Below are 21,571 nucleotides of genomic sequence, written 5' to 3'. Positions count from 1 at the left end.
GGATGATTTGGAGGAAACTATAGGGAAACTTGTAAACATCACATTACAGGTTAGTTAGACCTTCAAGCTGATAAATAAGTGAGATGATATAACATGGGAATGTTGTTTGTGGTTCATCCTGTAAAACTTGCATGAAACTTTCACAGCCACAAAGCTGTTTTACACTAGAATTCTTCTCTGACAAAGTTGTTTTACCCCAAGTGCTCTGGTTTGGGGAAATGCCATCTGCATTAATATTTGAAAAAAAAAAAGCACTTTCTGTGTTTTCCCCAAGCCTGTCTCTATACTCAATACTCTTCCCAGAGACAGCCTCGCTCCGTGAGTATTTATTAATATTTCAGAACCAAAACAAATAAACCTGGCACATTTTTCATGCAGGTTTGTTTAAAAGGCGACACTCTCAGTACAGCCAAGGGCACAGAAATAATGTGAAGTAACGGATTTATCAATTATATACATCATTTTTATTTTTAAGAATAGTGGAGTGGTTGTAAGTTTGCTTTTTTTTCATAAAGGGTAAAACAAGCAATTTTTGGTCATGTTGCGGCCGTGCTCGTTCTACTCTCTCGATGAGTCACAACAATAAAAGAGGCTATCGGGATCCCTTAATCTCATTTAAAATCATTTTAACAGTTATATGAGAACAGAATCTGGTGTATGAATGTTATTATATGATTGCCTAGCTTTTATTATTTTACAGATGTGAAAGTAATAAGTGCAGGTTAAAGAGAACTGATGTCATTCTGAAATTTAACTAACTAACTATGAAAATAAGCCCTAAACTAAGAGTCAAAATGTTCTTTTGTCCACAGATGGCCATGCCATGGTGAATCATTTTGCGTAATACAACCCTATCTATTTGGTTTAAAATTATCACACAAGTCTGGCCAAATATAACAATTGTTTTGTATCAAATGTAAGTTTACCAGGCTTAAATTCCTTAACATTGTTTGCAGTTGTTAGTTTATTTTTAAATATACATTTGTATGTACAGCCTTTACATTTTGACATGTAGCCTAACAATAATGGGCAACAGATTATTGAATAGGGCACCTATATAGTGTTTTATTCCTATTTGTCGTATTTTATTAGCCTATAGGCTATATTAGTCATTCATTGTAATAAATAATGTAAATAACCTCAACCAATAAGACATTATAATATGTTGCACTTTATTTAATAGGTTGTTTGCACAAGTATTTAGAATAGTCCTACTCCATGTTCACTTCTTCTCACCTCGCTTTATTCTCATGCTATCCTTTGATTCTGCGCAAGAGGGCGCTGTGCAATGAAATGTTGCTCTTTAAAAATGTTGGCTACTTGAAAATTAAACTATACGCTCATGCAACCTTACTTCTCAACATCAAAACCACGCTCGGGAGCTTTATAAGTTATTTATAACCTGATTATTTACATAATGTCAAAGAAAATAAATAGAATGGCGTCGAACGGGATGGAAATGAACAGCTGAAGTTAGTTAATGGGCAGTGAATTGTCTTAGACTGTCAATTTGAAGTAGCCTACATTTTTATATTTAACTTTTGAATTGTTGATAATATCATACCAGTTTCTATAATTTTATCAGACGGGACATAATGTGTTCATCATGATTCTTTTATTAAATCATAGGCCTACTTATTCATGTTTTTTTATTTTTTATTTTTATGTTTTGCACTTGCTTTCGCTCAACAAATGATATCACTTCTCGGAAGGTGATTTCATTAAGGAACGAAGAACATACAAAAAGAAAGAAAGAAAGAAACTAATGGAATATTTACCTCACGTGGGGAAAAAAATACAACACCTGCTCGAACAGTGAAATTATTTAAAAAAAAAAAAAAAAAAAAAAAAAAACTTAAACTTTGTTCACTTAATTGTGATAATATAAAACTAAGATAATTTCGATCCAAATTTAAAAAAATAAACTGGGTGTTCTTGTTGTCGTTGTTGTTTTAATCATAGGAGGAAATGTTGAAATACTTCATGACAGGAATGACCCGCCCTCGCGATTTTTGTCCAATGGGATTAAACCTGGTATGGCTAACTGTCACGTCCCTAGATTATATCGAGTAAACTTCTTGTTCTCAAGGAAGTTTATTTTCACAGCCGTTCATGCATTTCCACCCACATCTTTTTCAGGGGGCTCAGGACTGGTGAGTCCAAACAATCAGATCTCTGACACAGAGAGACAAATAAAGATGTGCTTCACTGCATGCAGGCGCAGGTGGACCAGAGAGATTTAACCGAGAGAGAGAGAGGAGAACTCTCGACCAACACCTTTACTTTCACCTGCTGAACCTTTTTTTATATATTATAGACGTCAACAGCAGCTAAGAACTGAATTTGACGACGAAGAAGAAGAATCTTGGATAATAATAAAAATATATTTTCATCAGAAGACCGATTCAAAAAGGTAAACAATGTTTTTCTTTGTTTATTTTAGATTTTAGATTGGCATGTATGCTTAAAAATGTATCTTTATGGTTTAGATTTTAAAATATAATTTAAATATTTAGCTATTTATAAAAGCTTCTTATAAAACTATTGTTGTCTCAATTAAATGAAACTAATTGTAGGGTGTTATAGACAGTTTCACGACGAGAAGCAATAAGAGGTTTTGTGATTTTTGCTCCTACTTTTTGTGTGTCTGGAGTTCATACATCATTATCTGCTTAAAAAATAACGTTACTATGGCACTATTACGTTTGAGCATTAAATGATGGTAATACCATACTTTTTTTGACCCATGTACCATGTTGTTTTTTACTTTTATACCATAGTATCATTCTACAGTAATACCATGTTTTTTGGCCATGTCATGTGGTAGTATAAAAAAAATATTTAAAAAAACCTGGTACTACCCATGTACTTACCATTATATATACAATCACTTTACCATGGCACTGTTATAGTTTTTATGTAGGCTTAGACCGCAGTTTCAGCCTAAAAATGAAAAAAAAAAAATTTCTTTTTTTTAAACCCTCTCACCTGTTGTTGGTCATTCAAAAGATCCATTAATGAATCATTAAATCAAACCTGTGCCGGGATGGTAAATAAGAAAGGATTCTCTTGAGGACACCTGATCCTTACAACTGTATGTGCCTGCGTAGGCACCCCCTCTCAGACACTGAAGCTCTTGTGTTTTTCTTTCCAAACCTCTCTTTCTTTACCTCAGGCCTTTATTACCATGGTAACCATGCGCAGACAGAGTGCAGCCTTGACTTTTTGCTATAACAAAGGAGAGAAGTTGGGGGAGGCTGGGGGTAGTAGGTGAACACATAGTAACCAGGCAAACAAAATGGCTTATCTAGGCCTTTGCCAAGTTCTGAAAGTGTTGTATGCATTCTTCTGTTGTTTTCCACACTACAAGGAGATACTAAGACAGAAGACTTTTAAAGGGGTAGTTTACCCAAAAATTAAAGTTATGTTCTAAATTACTCGCCCTCATGTTGTTCCAAACCCATAAGACTTTCGTTCATCTTCGAAACACAAATGAAGATTTTTTTGATGAAATCAGAGAGATTTCTGTCCCTTCATTGACCGCTACACAACTACCACTTCGAAGCTTCAAAATGTTCATAAAGAGATAAAACTGTTTGCTGATCATTGAATGTTTATATGAATAAAAGCCTAAATTAAATCTGCTCATCTTATAAAGTGATCGAGTCTCTTGACAAATTTTGGACTAAACCGCTCAATTCATATGGTTTTACAAACTCTTTATGAACTTTATGAAGCGTCAAAGTGTCAGTAGCTGTCAATAGAGGGACAGAAATCTCTCAGATTTCATTAAAAAGATCTTCATATGTGTTTCGAAGATTTGAATTGTGTTTGGAACGACATGAGGGTGAGTAATTAATAACAGAACTTTCATTTTTTGGGTGAACTAACCATTTAAATAAAATATAAATATATTATATTGAAGTCAGTAAAATCATGACTTTACAATTTATAACATAAGGCATTATACATTTAGAAAACAATACAAGGACTTTCATATCACATCTACAAATAAAACAAAAGCTATAGCAAGAATTTGTTGTGTTATTAAAACTGAGTATTTGAGTAAGAGTATTTTTTTCGGACGCAAAATACCTCACAGTAGATTGCGCTGTATTTAATTAGAAATATGTATCTATCTATGGTTACATGAAACTACAACTAACATTCGACCATAATATAATATAACCTCAGATTATTAGACATATTGTAAGTCCTGTTTTGTCTAGTTTTGCCCTGTTTGTGACCTCATTCCTAGACCATATGATCTGAAATTAAACAAACGGCATATTTGGCGGGAATTGAAATCTGTGCATTTCAAAGTCAGTGCTGGACAATGGTTGAGATTGAGTTGAACTCCCACGGTCGGGCCTGTAAACAGTGGCTTTGTGTGGACAGACTCTGATCCCTGGTGCCGATGTCTCCACTCTACTCTCTGTTGTTACCTCACACTGATAAACAGCACAGTGATTTCACGGCTTGTGGTTTTGGGTAACGTCATTTTGGCCTGTCCATTAATTGATGTCACTGACGACGTGCTGACCAAAGACATTTAAAGGGACAGTTCACCTATAAATGATAATTCTGTCATTGTTTACTCACACTCGTTTTGTTTCAAACCTGTATGCGGTTATTTGTCATTTTTTCCAGAGTACACAATAGGATAATTACTGTCCAGAGTGACCATGTCTGTCATTTCTGTCAAAAATAATAAGAATTATATTCAGCGAGGGTGATATATTATATTCAGCATTAATTTGATCAATGTTATAAATAATTTCTGTCAAATAAATAAGTACAAATGTTTTAAGACATTTTTCTTGAGCAAGTCAGCATATTAGAATGATTTCTGAAGGATCATGTGACATTGAATACTGGAGTAATGATGCTGAAAATTCAGCTTTACATCACAGGAATAAATTACGTTTTAATATATATTTAAATAGAAAACAGTTATTTTAAATTGTAATAACATTAAATAATATTGCAGTTTTTACTGTATTATTGGTCAAATAAATGCAGCCTTGGTGAGCAAAAAAAAAAAAAAAACATTTTAAAAATCACACTGGCCCCAAACTTTAATACATTCTTGTGTAATGTAACTTCATATAATTTATAAAATAATAATATAATTAAATATTATTTAAATTGTCAGATATTATTAAATGATTTAATTATTATTTGTTTTTTTATTTCTATAAAGTTTTTAAGTTGTTTCCATGGACTCTTTTCAGTTAATAATTACTTAAATTTCAATCTGTTCTTTACACAAAGCTATTGTATGCCTTAGACTGGAATGTAGTGTATTGTTTGAATTGGGCCTTTTATGATGTTTTTTTGTCTTCTTTTTTGTCTTAAACAGTAAATGAATAACCTAATATTAATTTAATTAATAATTTCTTGCTTCTTTTAGCAAGTCATTGGTCATCATTGAGAGATGTTTGAGAAACAACCCTACGATAGTCCCCCGATGTACACTCCTCCTTCCAATGGCTTTGGACCACCGGGTAGCTTCAATGAACCACGGAGTGAATTTGATCCCTACCCTCCACCCCCAGGATCCTACTATATTGGCGAGGAGGTACCACAGCATTTCTACAAGTGGTTCTCCCCTCCGGGAATTGTAAAGATTATGATAGGGATAGTTATAATCCTCTGTCTAGGAATCTTCGCCTGCGTGGCCTCGACTCTGGTTTGGGACATGCAGTACGGATTAGGTTACGGATCTGGATATTCTGGATATGGAGGTGGGTACGGATACGGAAGCTACGGATATGGAAGTGGTGGATATGGAAGTGGTGGATATGGTTACGGAAGCTACAATTCTTACCCGACCCCTTACTCGGCAAAGACCAGCATGATCGCCATCGCTGCCATAAACTTCATCATCGCTTTGGGATTCTTTGCAGCCAGCTTCTCCAAAACTAACACGTTCCGCAGCAGGAAGTTCTATCTGGTGGTGCTTATTGTCAGTTCCATAATGGCAGTGATTCAAGGCATTATAAACATTGTGTACATTGTAGGAGTGAACCCAATAGCCCAAAGCTCCACCAGCTCGTACTACAACCCCATGATTATGATGTGTCAGAACCTCTACGGAAGCAGTGTGACAGGAATGGGGGCCGGCTTTCCTGTCTATAACCAGTACTTGTACCACTACTGCTACGTGGACCCTCAGGAGGTACTTTTTAAAGTTACAGGATGTTTAGAAATGTCTTTATTTAATTTGTGTTTTCTTTATAGTCTACAATCAAAGGATTACAACAGACCATAACTTGTCCCTTATTGTGTAAAATCTGACAGGAAGTGCATGTACACCTTCAATGGAAGCCTGATCAAACCCTAACATTGCATTTTGAAGAGCAATCTGTAGTACACTGTAAAACAAATTTTTTCAAAGTTTGAAGTTTCAGTCTTTCTACTTAAAAATGTCATGTTTAATTAATTGTGAAATTTACTTGCAATTTGTGAAAAGTGCATCTAAATTTTTTTTCTCAGTGTATTTAGGTTGATTTAGTGATGTTAAATAGTATTTCTGTTATCATTTACTCACCCTCATGTTGTTCCAAACCCATAAGCCCTTCGTTTATCTTCAAAATAGAAATTAAGATATTTTTTATGAAACCTGCCAGATTTGAAAGTCCATGTAAACAAAACTCTTCTGAAGAGATACGATCACTTTATATGATAAGAAGTTAATTTAGGCTTTTATTCACATATAAACATTGGGCAACGCACATACATAGAGCTATTACTCATCAAATATGGTAAATAGAAGCTCAAACTTGCTTAATTGTTTGCGAAATTAAAGTATAAAGGATTTGGGATGACAATTTTTTTGTGTGAACTATCCTTTAATGATACAAAATGGAATAGATAGAATTAATTAATTAATTAAATAGATTTATTTCTTAAAACGATTAATTTAGTTGTTTAATTTAGCAAAAAAAAAAAATCTGTGTATTTCGTAAGTATAACCATAAATAAAAGTAATCTTTCCTCAAAACAAATATTTTGTTTGAGAACAGTTACACCTCAAATAAATTAAATGTACATTTTAATGGAAAATGTAATCCAAATGCTTTAAAAAATATTAATTGGGCTTCTATTGTGAGTGCATTACTGTAAACACTTTTTCTGTTCATTTTTGCAAGCTAAGTAAAAAAAATCAATTAAAAAAATCAGTGAAGAGTCAAAATAATTCTGTATAATATGTAGTTGTTAATAACCCAGAACTTTAATTTTTATATAGAATACTTATTTATAAGAGGGAGGTGATTATTAAGATAATACTTAGTATACTAAATTATTATGATAACACTTTACAATAAGGTTTCATTAGTTAACCTCATTAGTTAACATTAACTAATAATGAACAGCACTTCTACAGAATTTATTAATCTTATTTGTTAATGTTAATTTCAACATTTACTAATAACATTAAAATCAAAAGTTGTATTTAACATTAGCTAATGCATGAACAAACAATGATCAACTGTATTTGTATTAACTAACGTTAACAAAGATTAACAAATACAGTAACAAATGTATTGCTCATTGTTAGTTCATGTTAGTTAATACATTGACTTGTAAAATGTTACCATTATTTTAGCTTAGTATGATAAAAACATTTAAGTATGCATTGGACTAAACGATACAATTTAATCTTTCTCAGGCAGTTGCAATGGTTTGTGGGTTCATGGTTGTGGTGGCACTGGCTGTGGCAGCCTTCTTCTCCTATAGAACCAGAAGTAAAATCTGGCACTACGGGAAGCCAAACATCTACTGGGACCGACCACTGATGGGAGGAACCGAGGGCAGAGATGTGGAGGATTGGGTGAGTTTCCATATTGCCACTTAGTCTTCTAGGCTGAGACGTGCTGCATGAAAGAAGAATCACATGGTCACTAATTAAATGGCACACCCAGATCAAAGTGGCATGCAGTGTCTTGCCTAAGCTGATGAAAATGAAAGGCCAGTGTCAGGCTTATTGCTAGTCTCTAAACATAAAGCAAACAGTATTCCAATACATTTCAGTGTGCAAGTTAAAGGCTCCAGCATCCCTGTGACCATACATAGGACAAGTGGTTTAATTCTGCTAAATTGTTTGTGATAGTCAATCAAGACCTTTTGTTCAGGTATGGGAGTGGTTTAAAGGTGTTTTGAAGCCTTTAATAGTTTCAGTGGCCTCTGCGACACTGGTGATAATTCAGTCACGAGGTTGAATGAATCGCTGATATGGTCTGTTTGTTAACGGCCAGCCTAGTTTCGCTGTGATTGATCATTAACCAAACTGAAAGAGTCGAGTAGCTTTTAACTTCTTGGGACTGTGAACTGTTAAACGGTTGTAATACCCAGACGGTTTGGAAGCATACTTGAATTAGTATATTTGTTTGCAATTCATTGAATACATGAAATGCTGACGTATACACATATTTATTAGAAGTATTTTTAATGGCCATTATTGATGGAGATGTTTAAAGAGTGTGGCAGTTTCATATTAAAAATGTATTTCGTTTAAACCTTGAAATTCCAAAACACATTACAAAATATACTTCAAAGAGTAGCAGGAACATACATTTACAATCTGGGTAAATGCAATCTATCTAGATTGAAAACATATTCATAAAAATATTTAAAATGGATGAAAAATAATAGATGTAAAGTAGCTAAAACTTAATTTATTCATGTACATATTTTTTGCCATTTTTTTCTGTCGAAGATTTCTGAAATTGGATGAATACTCATTTGCATTGTAAGTCCTGTAACTGACAAAACTGTTAATCAGCTATGCGAGACTTGTTATCATCTAATGCTGATTATTTTAAAAATAGCTAAATATATCATACTAGCCAGAATATAGTTGTCACACTGTGGTTTCCTCAGTAACAGACTGAAGACTCTGATTATAGATACAAACTCAAACTTTAATAATAGTGATCTGGAACAAGCTGACAGGCAGGGAAAACACACACACACACGCAACGGAGATCGGACAAAGACTGAAAGAAGGGGTGCATCTTAAATAGCAAGCAGAAACGAGATAACTAATCATACAGAGCTGGGACAAATTAACTTTATAATGATAGTAACCCTAGAAACAAAGGTGGGAAAAGAACAGAGGAAAGCAGGAACCAATCAAAACACAAACTGAAACTCCCAAACATGAACTGACACGTGACAATAGTAATGCGTGTTTGCATTGTATCTGCGATTTTATTTGTGTTACAGAACGGTGTGTTTCAGTGATACAGTACATTTTTTGCTGTGTAAAAGAACATGAGTCATGTTTTGTATATGTGTGTATCACACATTAACATTGCATTACTCATTGTGACTCTTGAAAAAGAGCAATTCAAGCAATAAAGGTTATTAAAAAAACTGGCTTTTTTTACTTTAATTTAGTTGTCATCAAATTAAATAAAGTCTGATTACTGTGAGAACAAAAGTCATCATAGCGAAGAAAAATAACTGATGAGATCTTAAAAAGGACATTTCATACATTTTCATCTTTCTTTAGTGTATAATGTTGCTGTTTGAAGAATGTCTGCAATGTTACAACGCACAATGTCACTCCTAAGGGAGTTATTCTCTACATCAGTAAGCACTGTGTTTGAACTCCCTGAAACACCTCGATTGCGGTCTTGAGTTTTCTTCCGGGAATGTACACATCACAATATTCCTCAATTAAATAATTCCCATCTAAGGCATACGCAGGTTGAGTTGCGATAGTAGTGTGGTGAAACTCACAGTTATGGCAAGGGCCAAGGGGCGGAACATTTCAGAAAAACATTCAAAGCGGTTGACCAATCACAACACACTGGTCCAGCCGACCAATCAGAGCACAATGTGCTTTCCGGAAGACAGTGCTTCATAGAGACTGGAAATAAACAGGGATGCATTTCCCAAAAGCATTGTAAGCCTAAGGGTACATTTATACAACACTGTTTTCAACTAAAAACGGAAAAGTTTTTATGCATTATGGGCGTTCATTGACACAACAACAGCGTTTTGGGGGCCTGAAAATGCAAAATTGTAAAAACGAGATTCAAACGGCAAGTTTTTGATAACGATACCGACCGTTATTGTCTTCGTGTAAAACACAAATGTATGAAAGCGGTGACGTCATGCGCATTACGTGTTCAGTCTATAGGTGTGTAGTGTTTCTTTACAAAGTGACATCGCCATCTACTGGCCTGGCATGAATAATAGTGTTTTTAGTCATTTTCGCTGATTTGTGTGAACAGGGATTGTTTTGACATTGTTGTCCTTTGCTGAAAACGCAAAGGAAAAACTCTCCGCTTTTAGTGCATCGTTGTTGTGTAAACATACCCTAAGTAGATAGTAGAACCTTTGCCACCCTTCGATCAACTTAGCTCACGATGCTTTTGACAAACACAGCCCAGATGAAGCAACGTCAAATATAACATTAAAGCATGAAAACATTTTCTAGGAGACCCCAAAAGGGCGTAATGTGGCATCTTTAATTGTTTTTCCTAGACAGATTAAATGGAGAGCTAAGGGCTCCTCAGATTGTCTCTCGAGACCCTAGAAAAATGTGCCTCCTTTAGCATTTCAGAAGAGATCACACTGTGCTCACTGCTCAGATTTACCAAGATACCAAAGTCTGCAATAAAAAGTCTGAGATCTCAGTATAAATTTAAACTTTTCTCATTACATTTCCAAAACCATCCATAATTCTAAAGCTCTATACTGTTAACGCAGGTTAAAATGGCCTCATTTGTTTCTATTTTACTTATTATTGTTTGAATTTTAGGAGAAATGTCTAAGACAAAGTTGCTATGCGCTATAACTGAAAATCCTCCTGAGCTATAAATGAGCAACTTCTAAGCAATAAATCTTTCGTCCAGTCTGCAGGTTGTTAATGAACCTTTAGCTGCTAGTAGAGGCTCCCTTCCAAGTCCATTGGAAACATAATTACTACCATCATGAGACTGGTCTGCCTCTCTCTCTGCCCTGGTGCTTTCAGTAGATCCATGAGATCTGACGGCGTTCCACACACTCCCTTTGAATACCTTTCTCTCCTTGCCTTTCTATCTCTCCTTCACTTTTTTTCTGGTGCGAAAGGAGGTCACGAGCATGAAACAACCCTCTTTTTTTTCTCAAGCATTCTTTCCCTGCTTATGTAGCGCGATCACGGATCAGTGGTTGCAGTAGCTCATGCAGGGAAAGCATTGTTGGAATTCCTGGATGACTTGGGCTCTTCTATACAGTGGCTTTTCCCATTCTCCCCAGCTGCAAGGAAACGCTCCTCCACCCTCTTTCCTGCTGTGTCCTCCCTCCAAACACACACAAACATACATTCACATACAACCTATCCAGAGCAAGACAAACAATCCCTCCGACACATACACCTGCTTTCATTGTTATAGCAGTGTACTGCTCGGAAAAGTTTTTCCTTATATTCACACATCCACTCCTTTTTACACCTTTGTATTTTAGAAACAAATATTATAAATTAGGAGTTTTTTTGACACTCATATTGTACCAGAAGTCGTAACTATTGGCATTGCGTGTTTGTCACAAAACGCACATGTCGAGAACATCCTCTGAAATCAAACTTAAACAGGAAGCACTTTTGCTTCTTATTCGCTGCGGACTTTCCTGTACGTTAGCAGAAGGAAAATAAAGTCTAAACAATGGATCCAAAATGGTTTCTGTGTTTGTATAATGTTCTGCCCAGAATTCAGTTTTAAAAAACTGCATTCAAGACAGATTTATGATTTAATAATTGAGTTTTACATTATAGCAATATACATAACATCCTTATAGGTAGGCATACGCTTATACAAATAAAACTGATCTTTATTTATTTATTTTAAGTAACTTTTCCATACAGATTTTTAACAGAAAAGACGCATTAAATTGATCAAAAGTGACAGTAAAGACATTAATAATGTTACAAAAAATTTCTATTTCAAATGCTTTTCTTTTGAACTTTATACATCAAAGAATCCCAAAAAATCATGCATCACGTTTTCCACAAAAATATTAAGCAGCACACCTGTTTTCAACATTGATAATATTACGAAATCAGCATATTAGAATGATTTCTGAAGGATCATGTGACACTGAATACTTCTGAATTCATCTTCTAAAACTGATCTTTATTTATTTATTTTATTTAGCCACTTTGGATAAGAGCATCTGCTAAATGACCTTGTATGTAGGAATATTCATGTTAATCTTAACAATCTTAATGTTGAAAAACACTGACCTTTTCCCTGTCATTATCTGAAAAAATGTCGCTTCCTGGTTTTACACACGTCAGACTCTCTGTTCAGATATGTATCGAAGTTTGCAGACCTTGTACTAAACAGGAAGTTTGTTCCTTTTTCAGGTCAACCGTGTACAGGATGGACAGAGCGTGCAGGAGGCGTCCATTGTGTTTTCAGAGAAGATGGCTCCTGTTCTGGTTTCTGCCCCCAGTGTCGGCTCCATCCCCCTAAAGACTGGCAGCGTCTTTAGCTCCGAGACCCACAATATTATCGGGTGAGTGATCCGGGCCGGCCCTGGCCTAGCTGGAGAATTTAATGCTGAGCTCCATGTAAACAGGCATTATTACATGACCCTTCTAAGGAAATTGTGCCGCTAACTTTATTGCTTAACCCTTAAACAGGCAGGGTGTACCACAGGATACTATTTATTCTCTTGAAGGAGGCTTGAGAAAGAATCTTTCATCCAATCCTGTTATCATTTTCATAGTTGAGTCTGTTTGGAGCATGTGGCTCACATGACTTGGTTCATATTTCTCGTTTTATCAATTTGACCTTAAGCCAACACGCCCGCCCATAGTTCTGGACATTCTGACTTTGTAGAAAGTAGGCATATATTAATCTTTCTTAAGCAAAACAACTGCTAATATTAATTGTGAACATTGTCTTTGTTGAAAAAGAAATGTTGCTCCTTATGTTATTTACTGCATTTTGAGTCTGTATCCCCTGAGATAACGTAGTCAGATTATGGTAAGAAAAAAGGATTATCCACAGTATTGACAATGAGTGGTGTCTCATTATAAACTTGGCCCCCTGTACAGGTTAATGTATTATTGCCAGGGGTGCACATCACTTTTTTTTAGTCTGGTTCTCTCTCAAGGCAGGACCTGCATTCTGCTTGGCACTCACACTTCACTCGGCTCACTTATCCTACAAGCTGTCTTTCCTCCTGACTGCTCTCCTCTTTTCTATCTTCTTTTCTCTCCAACATGGTAGATGACGTCTTCAGGATTTCTTAGAAAATGATATGTTGTATCATCAATTACATTATATACTAAACATACAAGAAATGTGTATGCCGTAAATTTAGGATTCTTAGACATGTCATACATGCAGTATATTTAGCATATTACATATTTTTTTGCATCAAATAAATCATAGATTTTTACTTTTTTTTATACCCTAATAGGGCAAGATATCCTGGGAGATACATCTCATAAAATCCAAACTATATCAAACATTTCAAAAAGTCCAGATGATATGAAAAAGTGACATGAAATGATATATTTGCGGATCATTTTCCACTCTTGCCTGTTTAAAGGTTAAAGTCATTTCATTGCATTCCAGTTTTTCATACACTACTGACCAAATGTTTGGGTTTTGACAAAATGTTTTTTAAACAAGTCTCATGGTCACCGGGGCTCAATTTATTAGATAAGATAATGTCATTAGAATTTAGCTGAATTTTCAGTACCATTACTCCAGTCTTCAGTGTCACATGATCCTTCAGAAATCATTCTAATATGCTGATTTGCTGCTCAAGAGCCCAAACTTTGGAACGATAGTGTACAGTTACTACCGATTAAAACTAGCCTGTGCTGTGGTATTTTTAGACTTTTTTTGTGACCTTTGCTAGATGAAGTTAGGTCAGCAGTGCTATTGTGCTTTTAAATTAGTTATCTGCTCCATTAGTCTGGCTAATGGTCTGGGCCATTAGTTTCATGAAGTCAGGTTAGATTACACCAGATTTGACGTGTCTTGGCCTGAGATCAAACTAGCTGCATTTTTTAATCAGATGTTCTTTCACTATAATTTGTTTTTAAATTAAGTCTCTCCCTCCATGTCTGCCTCTGTCTTTCTCTGCGTGGCTCTATGAGCTTTGATGGTATTGATTCAATATAAATGAATGAATTCATATCCTTTTTGTATAGACAGTGTTGGCAAAGTCCCTGTTAAGATTTAACAAACAGACAATGTCTCTGTAAAAGATGATTGGCTCTTCATTTCTTTAAATAGTCAACATTTATTGGAAAACAAGCACAAAAAAAATCACATTGAGGTACAATAATAAAAGCTTTTTCGCTAAATACTGGTTTGGCTATACTTGTGAGGGCCATATTTTCTAAAATGTCCTCATGAACACCAATTTATGAGGCCATTTAAAGAATTCCTCAATATTTTAAATGCTTATAAATTGAGCAAACAATAGTTTACTACAATATTGCCAACAGGTTTCTGTTAATGCTATATTTAAAAACGGGGTATAATAGCCTAAATATGTGTATAGCCTTTATTTTGTTTATGAATCTTTCTCATTTATCTTGTTTCTGATATGTTTTTCCTCATTCAGTTCATTTATTTCCTCATAACTACACAGTTTTAAACCCCCTTTTTTCAGATTGTCATACAGTATTCTGAAGAATATTTTGATTCTTGCCTTGATTCTCTGTTCGGATACAGTAGTAACGTTGTTTTGTCCTCCCACAGTTACCCTGAGCGCTCTTTCAGCCACCCATCTCACTCTACATCCCCGTCAGGAGAATTGAGCTCCAGCCCCTCCGACCAGACCGACACCATCCGCAAACCGTCCGCCTCCAGGGGCAAGAGACGCAGGAGGAACCCTGAGCTGGACGAGTCCCAGTACGAGACTGAGTACACGACGGGAGGAGAGACGGCCAACGATTTTGATGAGGATCTATGGACACGGTGAGGAGTTGTTGTAGGCTCAGTTTTAGTAATGCATTCCCTGGACACCGCAATGAAGTTTTTAGGAGAGAATCATCTCTGCCACGCATGTCCACATGCTAACATAATAGACTAATTTTGGGTTATAGGGTCAAAGGCTGTTGCAAACTTGTCCATGTTTACATGTGTTGTTTGGTTTGCTCTGATGAGTTAAAAAAAAAAAAAGACCATGTCGGACAATGAAAGGAAAATCTCTTAGCATTTTACATTTAACAGTATTTATTGACATTTGTTAATGTAAGTTTTATGCTCATTTTAGTTCACTGATGTTAACAGATGCAACTTTTAATCTTAAAAAAATGTATTGGTGAATGTTGAGATTAACTTAATGTAGAAGTAGAAACTATTTTCATAGTTAGTTCATGTTAACTAATGTTAATAAATAAAAACCTTTTTTTGTAAAGTGTTCCCCAATATAAAATACTTTTGTATTCACTGCATTATGGCTAATTCTAGCCATATTTTCTCACTAGCTTGCATTTTTTCCCACTTAAAAAAAAAAAAATGTATACAAATGAAGAATATAGAGTTGAAAGTTTGGGTGGCCATATTACTCAGAGAGTAAATTTGCACAATTTCAGCAAATACTGATATTTCATATTTGCAACATTTCTGCCAATGGTGGTATTTCACTTTAGCAAAATTTCAGCGAAATATGTCGCATTAGCTAAATTTCGGCAAATAGTGGAATTTTATAAAAGGGAAATTTTGGCGAAAGCAGAATTTCAGAGTAGCGAATTTGCCGAATGGTTAAATTTTACATTAGCAAAATGTCTGTGATTGGTGGAATTTTACAAAAGTGAAATTTCAGCGAATGGTATTATTTCAGATTAGCAACATTTCTTTGAATGTTGATATTTCACTTTAGCAAAATCTTGTCAAATAGTAGAATTTTACAAAAGCTAAATTTCAGTGTATGGTAGTATTCCACATTAGCCAAATGTTGGTGAATGGTAGTATTTTACATTAGTGAAATTTTGGCGAATGGTGATACATTAGCAAAATGGCACAATTTCTCTGAGCAAGGGTAAATGTGTGTGCCTTTACTCTGTTAATGGTGGGTGTTTTTCTGCGTTGTGGCAAATAAAAGGCTGTCAGCTCAAACTCCACAGCAGTTAATCCATTAAATACCATCATTGTTGCCTTGATCAAAATGCTTAACTCTAGGTCGCTCCAAAGGGATTGTTGTTAAAAAAAAAGTGTATTTGTTTATCCATTTCTTTGGACAAATATTTATTAAATAACTATTGACCCACTTTATCTTTTTTGCATTAAAGCTGAATATACATGTTCCATAAGTGGCAGCAAGTAACATCACAACATCCATGTTCCTGTGTACTTCCATGTTAACTGCCTTCTGTTTCATTCCCAATCAGTCTGTATCCAGAGATCACGTCTGATGCCCAGCGACACGAGTATAAGAAAGAGTTTGACTCGGACCTCAGGACCTATAAGGAACTGTGTGCCGAAATGGATGACGTCAGCGATCAGCTAAACAAGCTCAGCAGAGAGCTGGACACACTTGATGAGGGAACGTCCAAGTACCAGGTGAGTGACTGAAACATTTTAGATTAAAAGATCAACTCCCTGTTGTTCAAATGCATGACTTTCTTTTTTATCTCACGTTACAGGCTGTAGCAGAGGAATATAATCGTCTGAAAGACCTAAAAAGGGTGAGTCTTGATCATAAAACCAAAGAATGACTAAACATGTGACTAGCATTCATAGTAATAGATGCTCTGCTTTTTGATGATAATATGAGCTCTCTTTCCCTTATTCTCTCTGCTTAGATGCCAGATTATCAAAACAAGAAGCACCAATGTCGCAAACTGCGCCACAAGCTTTTCCATATTAAACGAATAGTTAAGGTCTACGACCGCGGTCAGTAATAAGCTACCAATGCTCTCCTTTTTTCGACATTTTTGCATTTAACTAATCATGGGCGGCCATGACGAAGCCTTTAAATGACTGTGTGACCAAAGCTGCCTGAATCCTAAACTGCTGTAACATTGGCTTCACCCGGTGCTTATGATTAACCTGAGCCCTAAAGATGGTTGCCTTGGAAACGAGGACCTTTCAAAGTCTTTCCATTTCCTGGAACATGTTCTTTCACTGGAAACATCTGCTTGACTTCATATAGCCTGTAAAATGCCATAAAGCATTCAGATATTGTCATTCTGTTGTTTGTGTGTGATTTGGGTGTGGTTGTGAGTTCTAACCTCAAGGTCAGCTGATTACAGCGGTGCATGAGTTTGTTGCAAAAGAAATGTACTTTGGACAATCCTTTCCGACTGAGTAATTTGCACCTGCATTGACATCAATGCAGTCAGTTTCCTTGAGTATGACTGTAGGTGAGTTAAGTGTGCTTTATTGTGAATGCTTGTAATTGTGAAGGTGTAACTGTGGGTCACTGCTTGTTTTCAAGTCAGAAACCACGAAAGTTCTCGTTTCCGAGGCGTGGCAGATATTTAAACTTGCACACCATTAAAAATATTCTCTTTTCATTTTTTTTTTTTAAACAACTGACTGCCTCTGTGAAAGAAGATAATATTTGGAATTTTAAATCACAAAGTGAAACTGGAATTTTAAATTCAGTAGTGATAGTAAAAACAGTGCCAGTGGTACACTATGCAAATTTGTACAAATATGCAAGAATTTTGTTCATGTAGCTTTAGATGTTTATGTTGCATTTGATTCATTTGGGGCTATTGTGATTTTCACACTATTTTTGAAACAAATAATAACTGCTTATTTCTAACTAATCAACTCTATGCAAGATCAAATATTGAAGTTCCATTTATTTTATGTTGTTATAGACATCAAATAAGTTTTGTTCAGATGTTGTTTTTTTACCCTTTTGTATGAAAACTGAAAAGATTTAAAAGTGACCTTTATAGGGCATTCATTTTCAGCTGTTAATGAGATAATGCTTTTTTGTTTTTCTCATGTGCATAACAGCATTTATGTTTATCTACATATTTGTTGTCCTTTCTATTTTCAATAAAATGTTGAATTTTAAGTTTGATCTGTTTTTGAAAGTATAGCTAAAGCTACAGCCAGGATATTTACAGTGTAAAGTTTTGTTTTCATTGATTAATGCAGAACAATATGAAAATATGCAATAAATAACATCAATAGCAAAGTAGAAATGTAGTAGAGGTTAACATTTAAGGTACTATAATATATAATAATTATTTACGTAATTTAAAAAAGTGCAATATTAATTGAATATCAATGTCACACATAAGATTATGTATGTATTTATTAAATAAAGTACATTTTTCAACTTAGGACATGCGTCGAATGTGTAAGAGCAAATGGGATAAGAAATGCAAGACAACCGCGCCCTCTGCTGGATATCTTTTAAATAGCAAGGCCAGAAAAGGATCTCCATGAGGCACTCGCCCTAGTTCGGTAATGTTACGAAAATATACGAGGAGTCCTTCGGTTTCGTTCGGAAACTTTACGGAAATGCACGATCGATGAACACTCCGCGACAAAAGGCTTTTGCTAAAGTACCAAAAAGACTCGAGCGCCAATTGGTCAACACGAGACACGACACACTCCAATCCTGACTGCTGAGGTGAGGCCATTGAGATGCTCAAACATGAAATGAGCTTGTGTAGAAAAACTTTCTGAGGATATTTCGAAAGGTTAAACAGAAAGGTACGTGACTTTCATCTCAGTAAAACTTCTGTCATTTGCAGCGGTGTTTCTTAATGCTTTTTTATATGCGAGAACCTGCGTAAAATTATGACTGCATTGCGCTTCTCTGAGTTTGAAGAGAATTATGACGTCTTCATTTATTTTATGCTTTTTTTTAAGGATAACCTACATTCTGCGTAACCATAAGAAACGAATGAGTTTTTATATTATTTCGTTTTCTAAATGCTCTGATTAGAAAAACAATACATGGTCGCGTGTTGATAAATGAGATGCCAAAATGGTTATAATAATAAAAATTATAATAAATTATGGTAACACGTTATTGTAAGGTGACAGTTACATGTACTTATTGCATTAACAGTAAATCATGCATAATTACAAGTAACTAACCCTAAACCAAACCCTAACCGCAACTCTATAGTAAGTGCATGTAGTTAATTAATATTGCTCAGTACTTAATTGATGAAGTAGCCTACAATGTAACTACGACACCTTAAAATAAAATGTAAAATTATTATTATAATTATTATAAAAAATAATACATAGCCTATTTGTATTAATAAAATGCAAATAAGTGATATTTCCCTTTTAATGACAACGAAAGTGTCTGCCTTCAGCAGCTTTTTAACGTTCATCCAACACCACACACTCACACTCACATTACACGCAGGGTTCGCGGTTTAATTCGCTTAAAGGATCAGTGGTGTGGCTCCTTGTGTTCGTTCACGTGGTTTGTGTGTTCGAATCTGTCAAGACCTCTAATCTGTCCCTATTCCCGACCTGACACGTGGTGTGACACTGCCAACACTTTGCCAGGCTGAAAACAAGCGCATAAGTGGTTGTTAGGATGTTGCCAGGCAGTTTCTTGAGTGTTATAGGTGGTTACTAGGGTGTTGCTACGTGGTTTCTTGAGTGTTCTGAGTTATTGTTGTAATAATTAAATAATTAGAAATGGCCAAATTGGACCACTCTGTATGTTGTTAGAATGACAAATAGGTTTCAGAAGTTACATTTTTAGTCTGGTCTGCTTCAGCTGTCTAACAGCGCTCGTCAATGACAAAATGTTTGAGATGGCCAATCAAATCAAAGTAGGCGGGGTTTACCGTTTACAGAAGCAAAGCGTGAATTCCAGAGAACGTTCCCTGATTGATGTAGTGCATTTTTTTAGGGCACCATGTACTGTAAATGTAGGGACTTGCAGCTTCTTTATTAATCATGTTCATTCGCCTAAGTCAGCAGTTTTAATTCATCATAAATAAATTAAGGCAAGTTAATTAGAGCCTAAATAAAACAAGTGCATATTGCACACCAGAGGAACATGATTGTTCAGAGTATAGCTGATCATTAATTAAATTGAATCAGAGTCTGGCCAAGTTGTGTTACTGGCTCCCTAAGGATGTAAGTGCTTCTCGGTGCACCATGTAAATATACAGACTTTAAACTCCATTTATCATGTCAATTCGACAGGTATAGTTAATCATAAAAAAAATGTGAGTATGCTGAAGTGGTTTCTCCTGTGTGACATTGCTTTAATGTGCCAAAACAACATAAAATGAAGGAACTTGCCTAATTTTACTGTATTTGTGAAACATATAGTGTCAATGCTTTTTTCTCAGTGTATCTTGTAAATGTACAAACTTCTTAATTTATAGGAAACCTGTTTTATTCTTCATTCTTATTGTCAAAAAAAAAAAAAAAATATATATATATATATATATATATATATATATATATACAGTTAATCTGAAAAATGCATGTTACAGTGATGTCCAGAAGTCTGAACATTGACATTTTAAACCTGGAAATAAACAGTAAGTGGTACATTTTAAAGTCACCATAAAGTCAAAATTCTTTTTTCGTTTTTCTTTTTTTATGGAACATTGCACTATTTATTATGGAAGCAATAAATATTAATAAAAAATAAAAAAGTGAATTGCTTTTCTCACAATTGCTAGATATAAACTCACAATTGTGAGATAAAAATCGCATTTACCTTTTTTATTTTTTATTTTTTATTTAGTGGCGGGAACAAGCTTCCATAATTTATTCTAAATGATTTATCTGTGTAAATCACAATTTTTTTTAATTTTTTTTCATGTGCCTCATAATCTTTAATTAAAATACCTCCCCTCCCCTCTTGCAGCGACGTCTCTTCTCTTCTCGTCGGACGTGGTTAGTGGCACTAGGGTGGGATCAACCTGTCACTCACATGAGAGCAACCAATAGCAAACCACAAATCAAACCAACCATCCAATCAATTGTTTGAGAAGTCGTTTCACTCTGATATACGTCACAATAGGGAAGAAAAGACTATCACAAATTCTGTTTCATGCCAACTTTAAAACAAAGAAATATTATGACACAATACAATGAAGAAATATTTATTATATTGCACTATTTCTAGGTTACTAGTCAAGTGTAATCAAATTAGATCATTCTCAAATCATGCTAAATAACATGATCATCATGTTTCTGTCATTAAAGCAAAAGACAAACCAAATTCTAAGACATCATGAAATTTATGTTTGTTTTTTTGCACTCAAATTGTCATGTTGGTTATATCATTTGTAATGAAAAGTCTAATTTGAAATAGAAGCCATTTCACTTGTTGTCTCAGACATTTGGGCTATGTTGTGTGTATATTATTAGCTGCTTTTGAACATTTAGTTTCTGAAGATTTGGGAATGGACTGAGAGTTGAGGTGCTTTGGCAGGTTGTGTGGGTGTGCTGGAGAAACGCTGAGAAGACGTGCTGATTCGGCACAACCGCATCCCACTCTGTCCCTGAGCTTCCATTAAAAGTGCTCTCGCTGCTTCCGCGGGTCTCTCTGGACCTGCAGGACCCACTGTCGGAACGAGCTGAACGGAGCAGAGCCGCAGAGTGATCAAAAAATATTGCGTTGTTGCAGGTTGAGTCTGTGTTGA

At 35.2% G+C, this 21,571-nt stretch overlaps 1 protein-coding gene across 1 annotated transcript; it reads left to right on the top strand.

Moving 5' to 3' along the window:
• Window positions 1-2,069: 2,069 nt before the first annotated feature.
• On the top strand, window positions 2,070-18,000 carry LOC309511933 (occludin). The gene is made up of 9 exons (XM_082187309.1): window positions 2,070-2,157; window positions 2,318-2,413; window positions 5,414-6,181; window positions 7,676-7,837; window positions 12,362-12,513; window positions 14,724-14,942; window positions 16,358-16,529; window positions 16,613-16,654; window positions 16,772-18,000. The coding sequence occupies exons 3-9, from the start codon at window positions 5,438-5,440 to the stop codon at window positions 16,868-16,870; spliced, it is 1,590 nt and encodes a 529-aa protein (XP_082043435.1). The 5' UTR covers window positions 2,070-2,157; window positions 2,318-2,413; window positions 5,414-5,437; the 3' UTR covers window positions 16,871-18,000.
• Window positions 18,001-21,571: the final 3,571 nt, after the last annotated feature.

The sequence above is a fragment of the Leuciscus leuciscus genome, assembly GCF_965113295.1.
Source record: "Leuciscus leuciscus genome assembly, chromosome: 13".
Lineage (NCBI taxonomy): Eukaryota > Metazoa > Chordata > Actinopteri > Cypriniformes > Leuciscidae > Leuciscus > Leuciscus leuciscus.
This window is presented reverse-complemented; position numbering and strand designations above follow the sequence as displayed.

Coding starts and splice junctions, on each gene's coding strand:
- LOC309511933 (XM_082187309.1), top strand. CDS start 5,438: ATGTTTGAGAAACAACCCTACGATAGTCCCCCGATGTACACTCCTCCT. Junction 6,182..7,675: donor GCTACGTGGACCCTCAGGAG/GTACTTTTTAAA, acceptor AATCTTTCTCAG/GCAGTTGCAATGGTTTGTGG. Junction 16,655..16,771: donor GTCTGAAAGACCTAAAAAGG/GTGAGTCTTGAT, acceptor CTCTCTGCTTAG/ATGCCAGATTATCAAAACAA.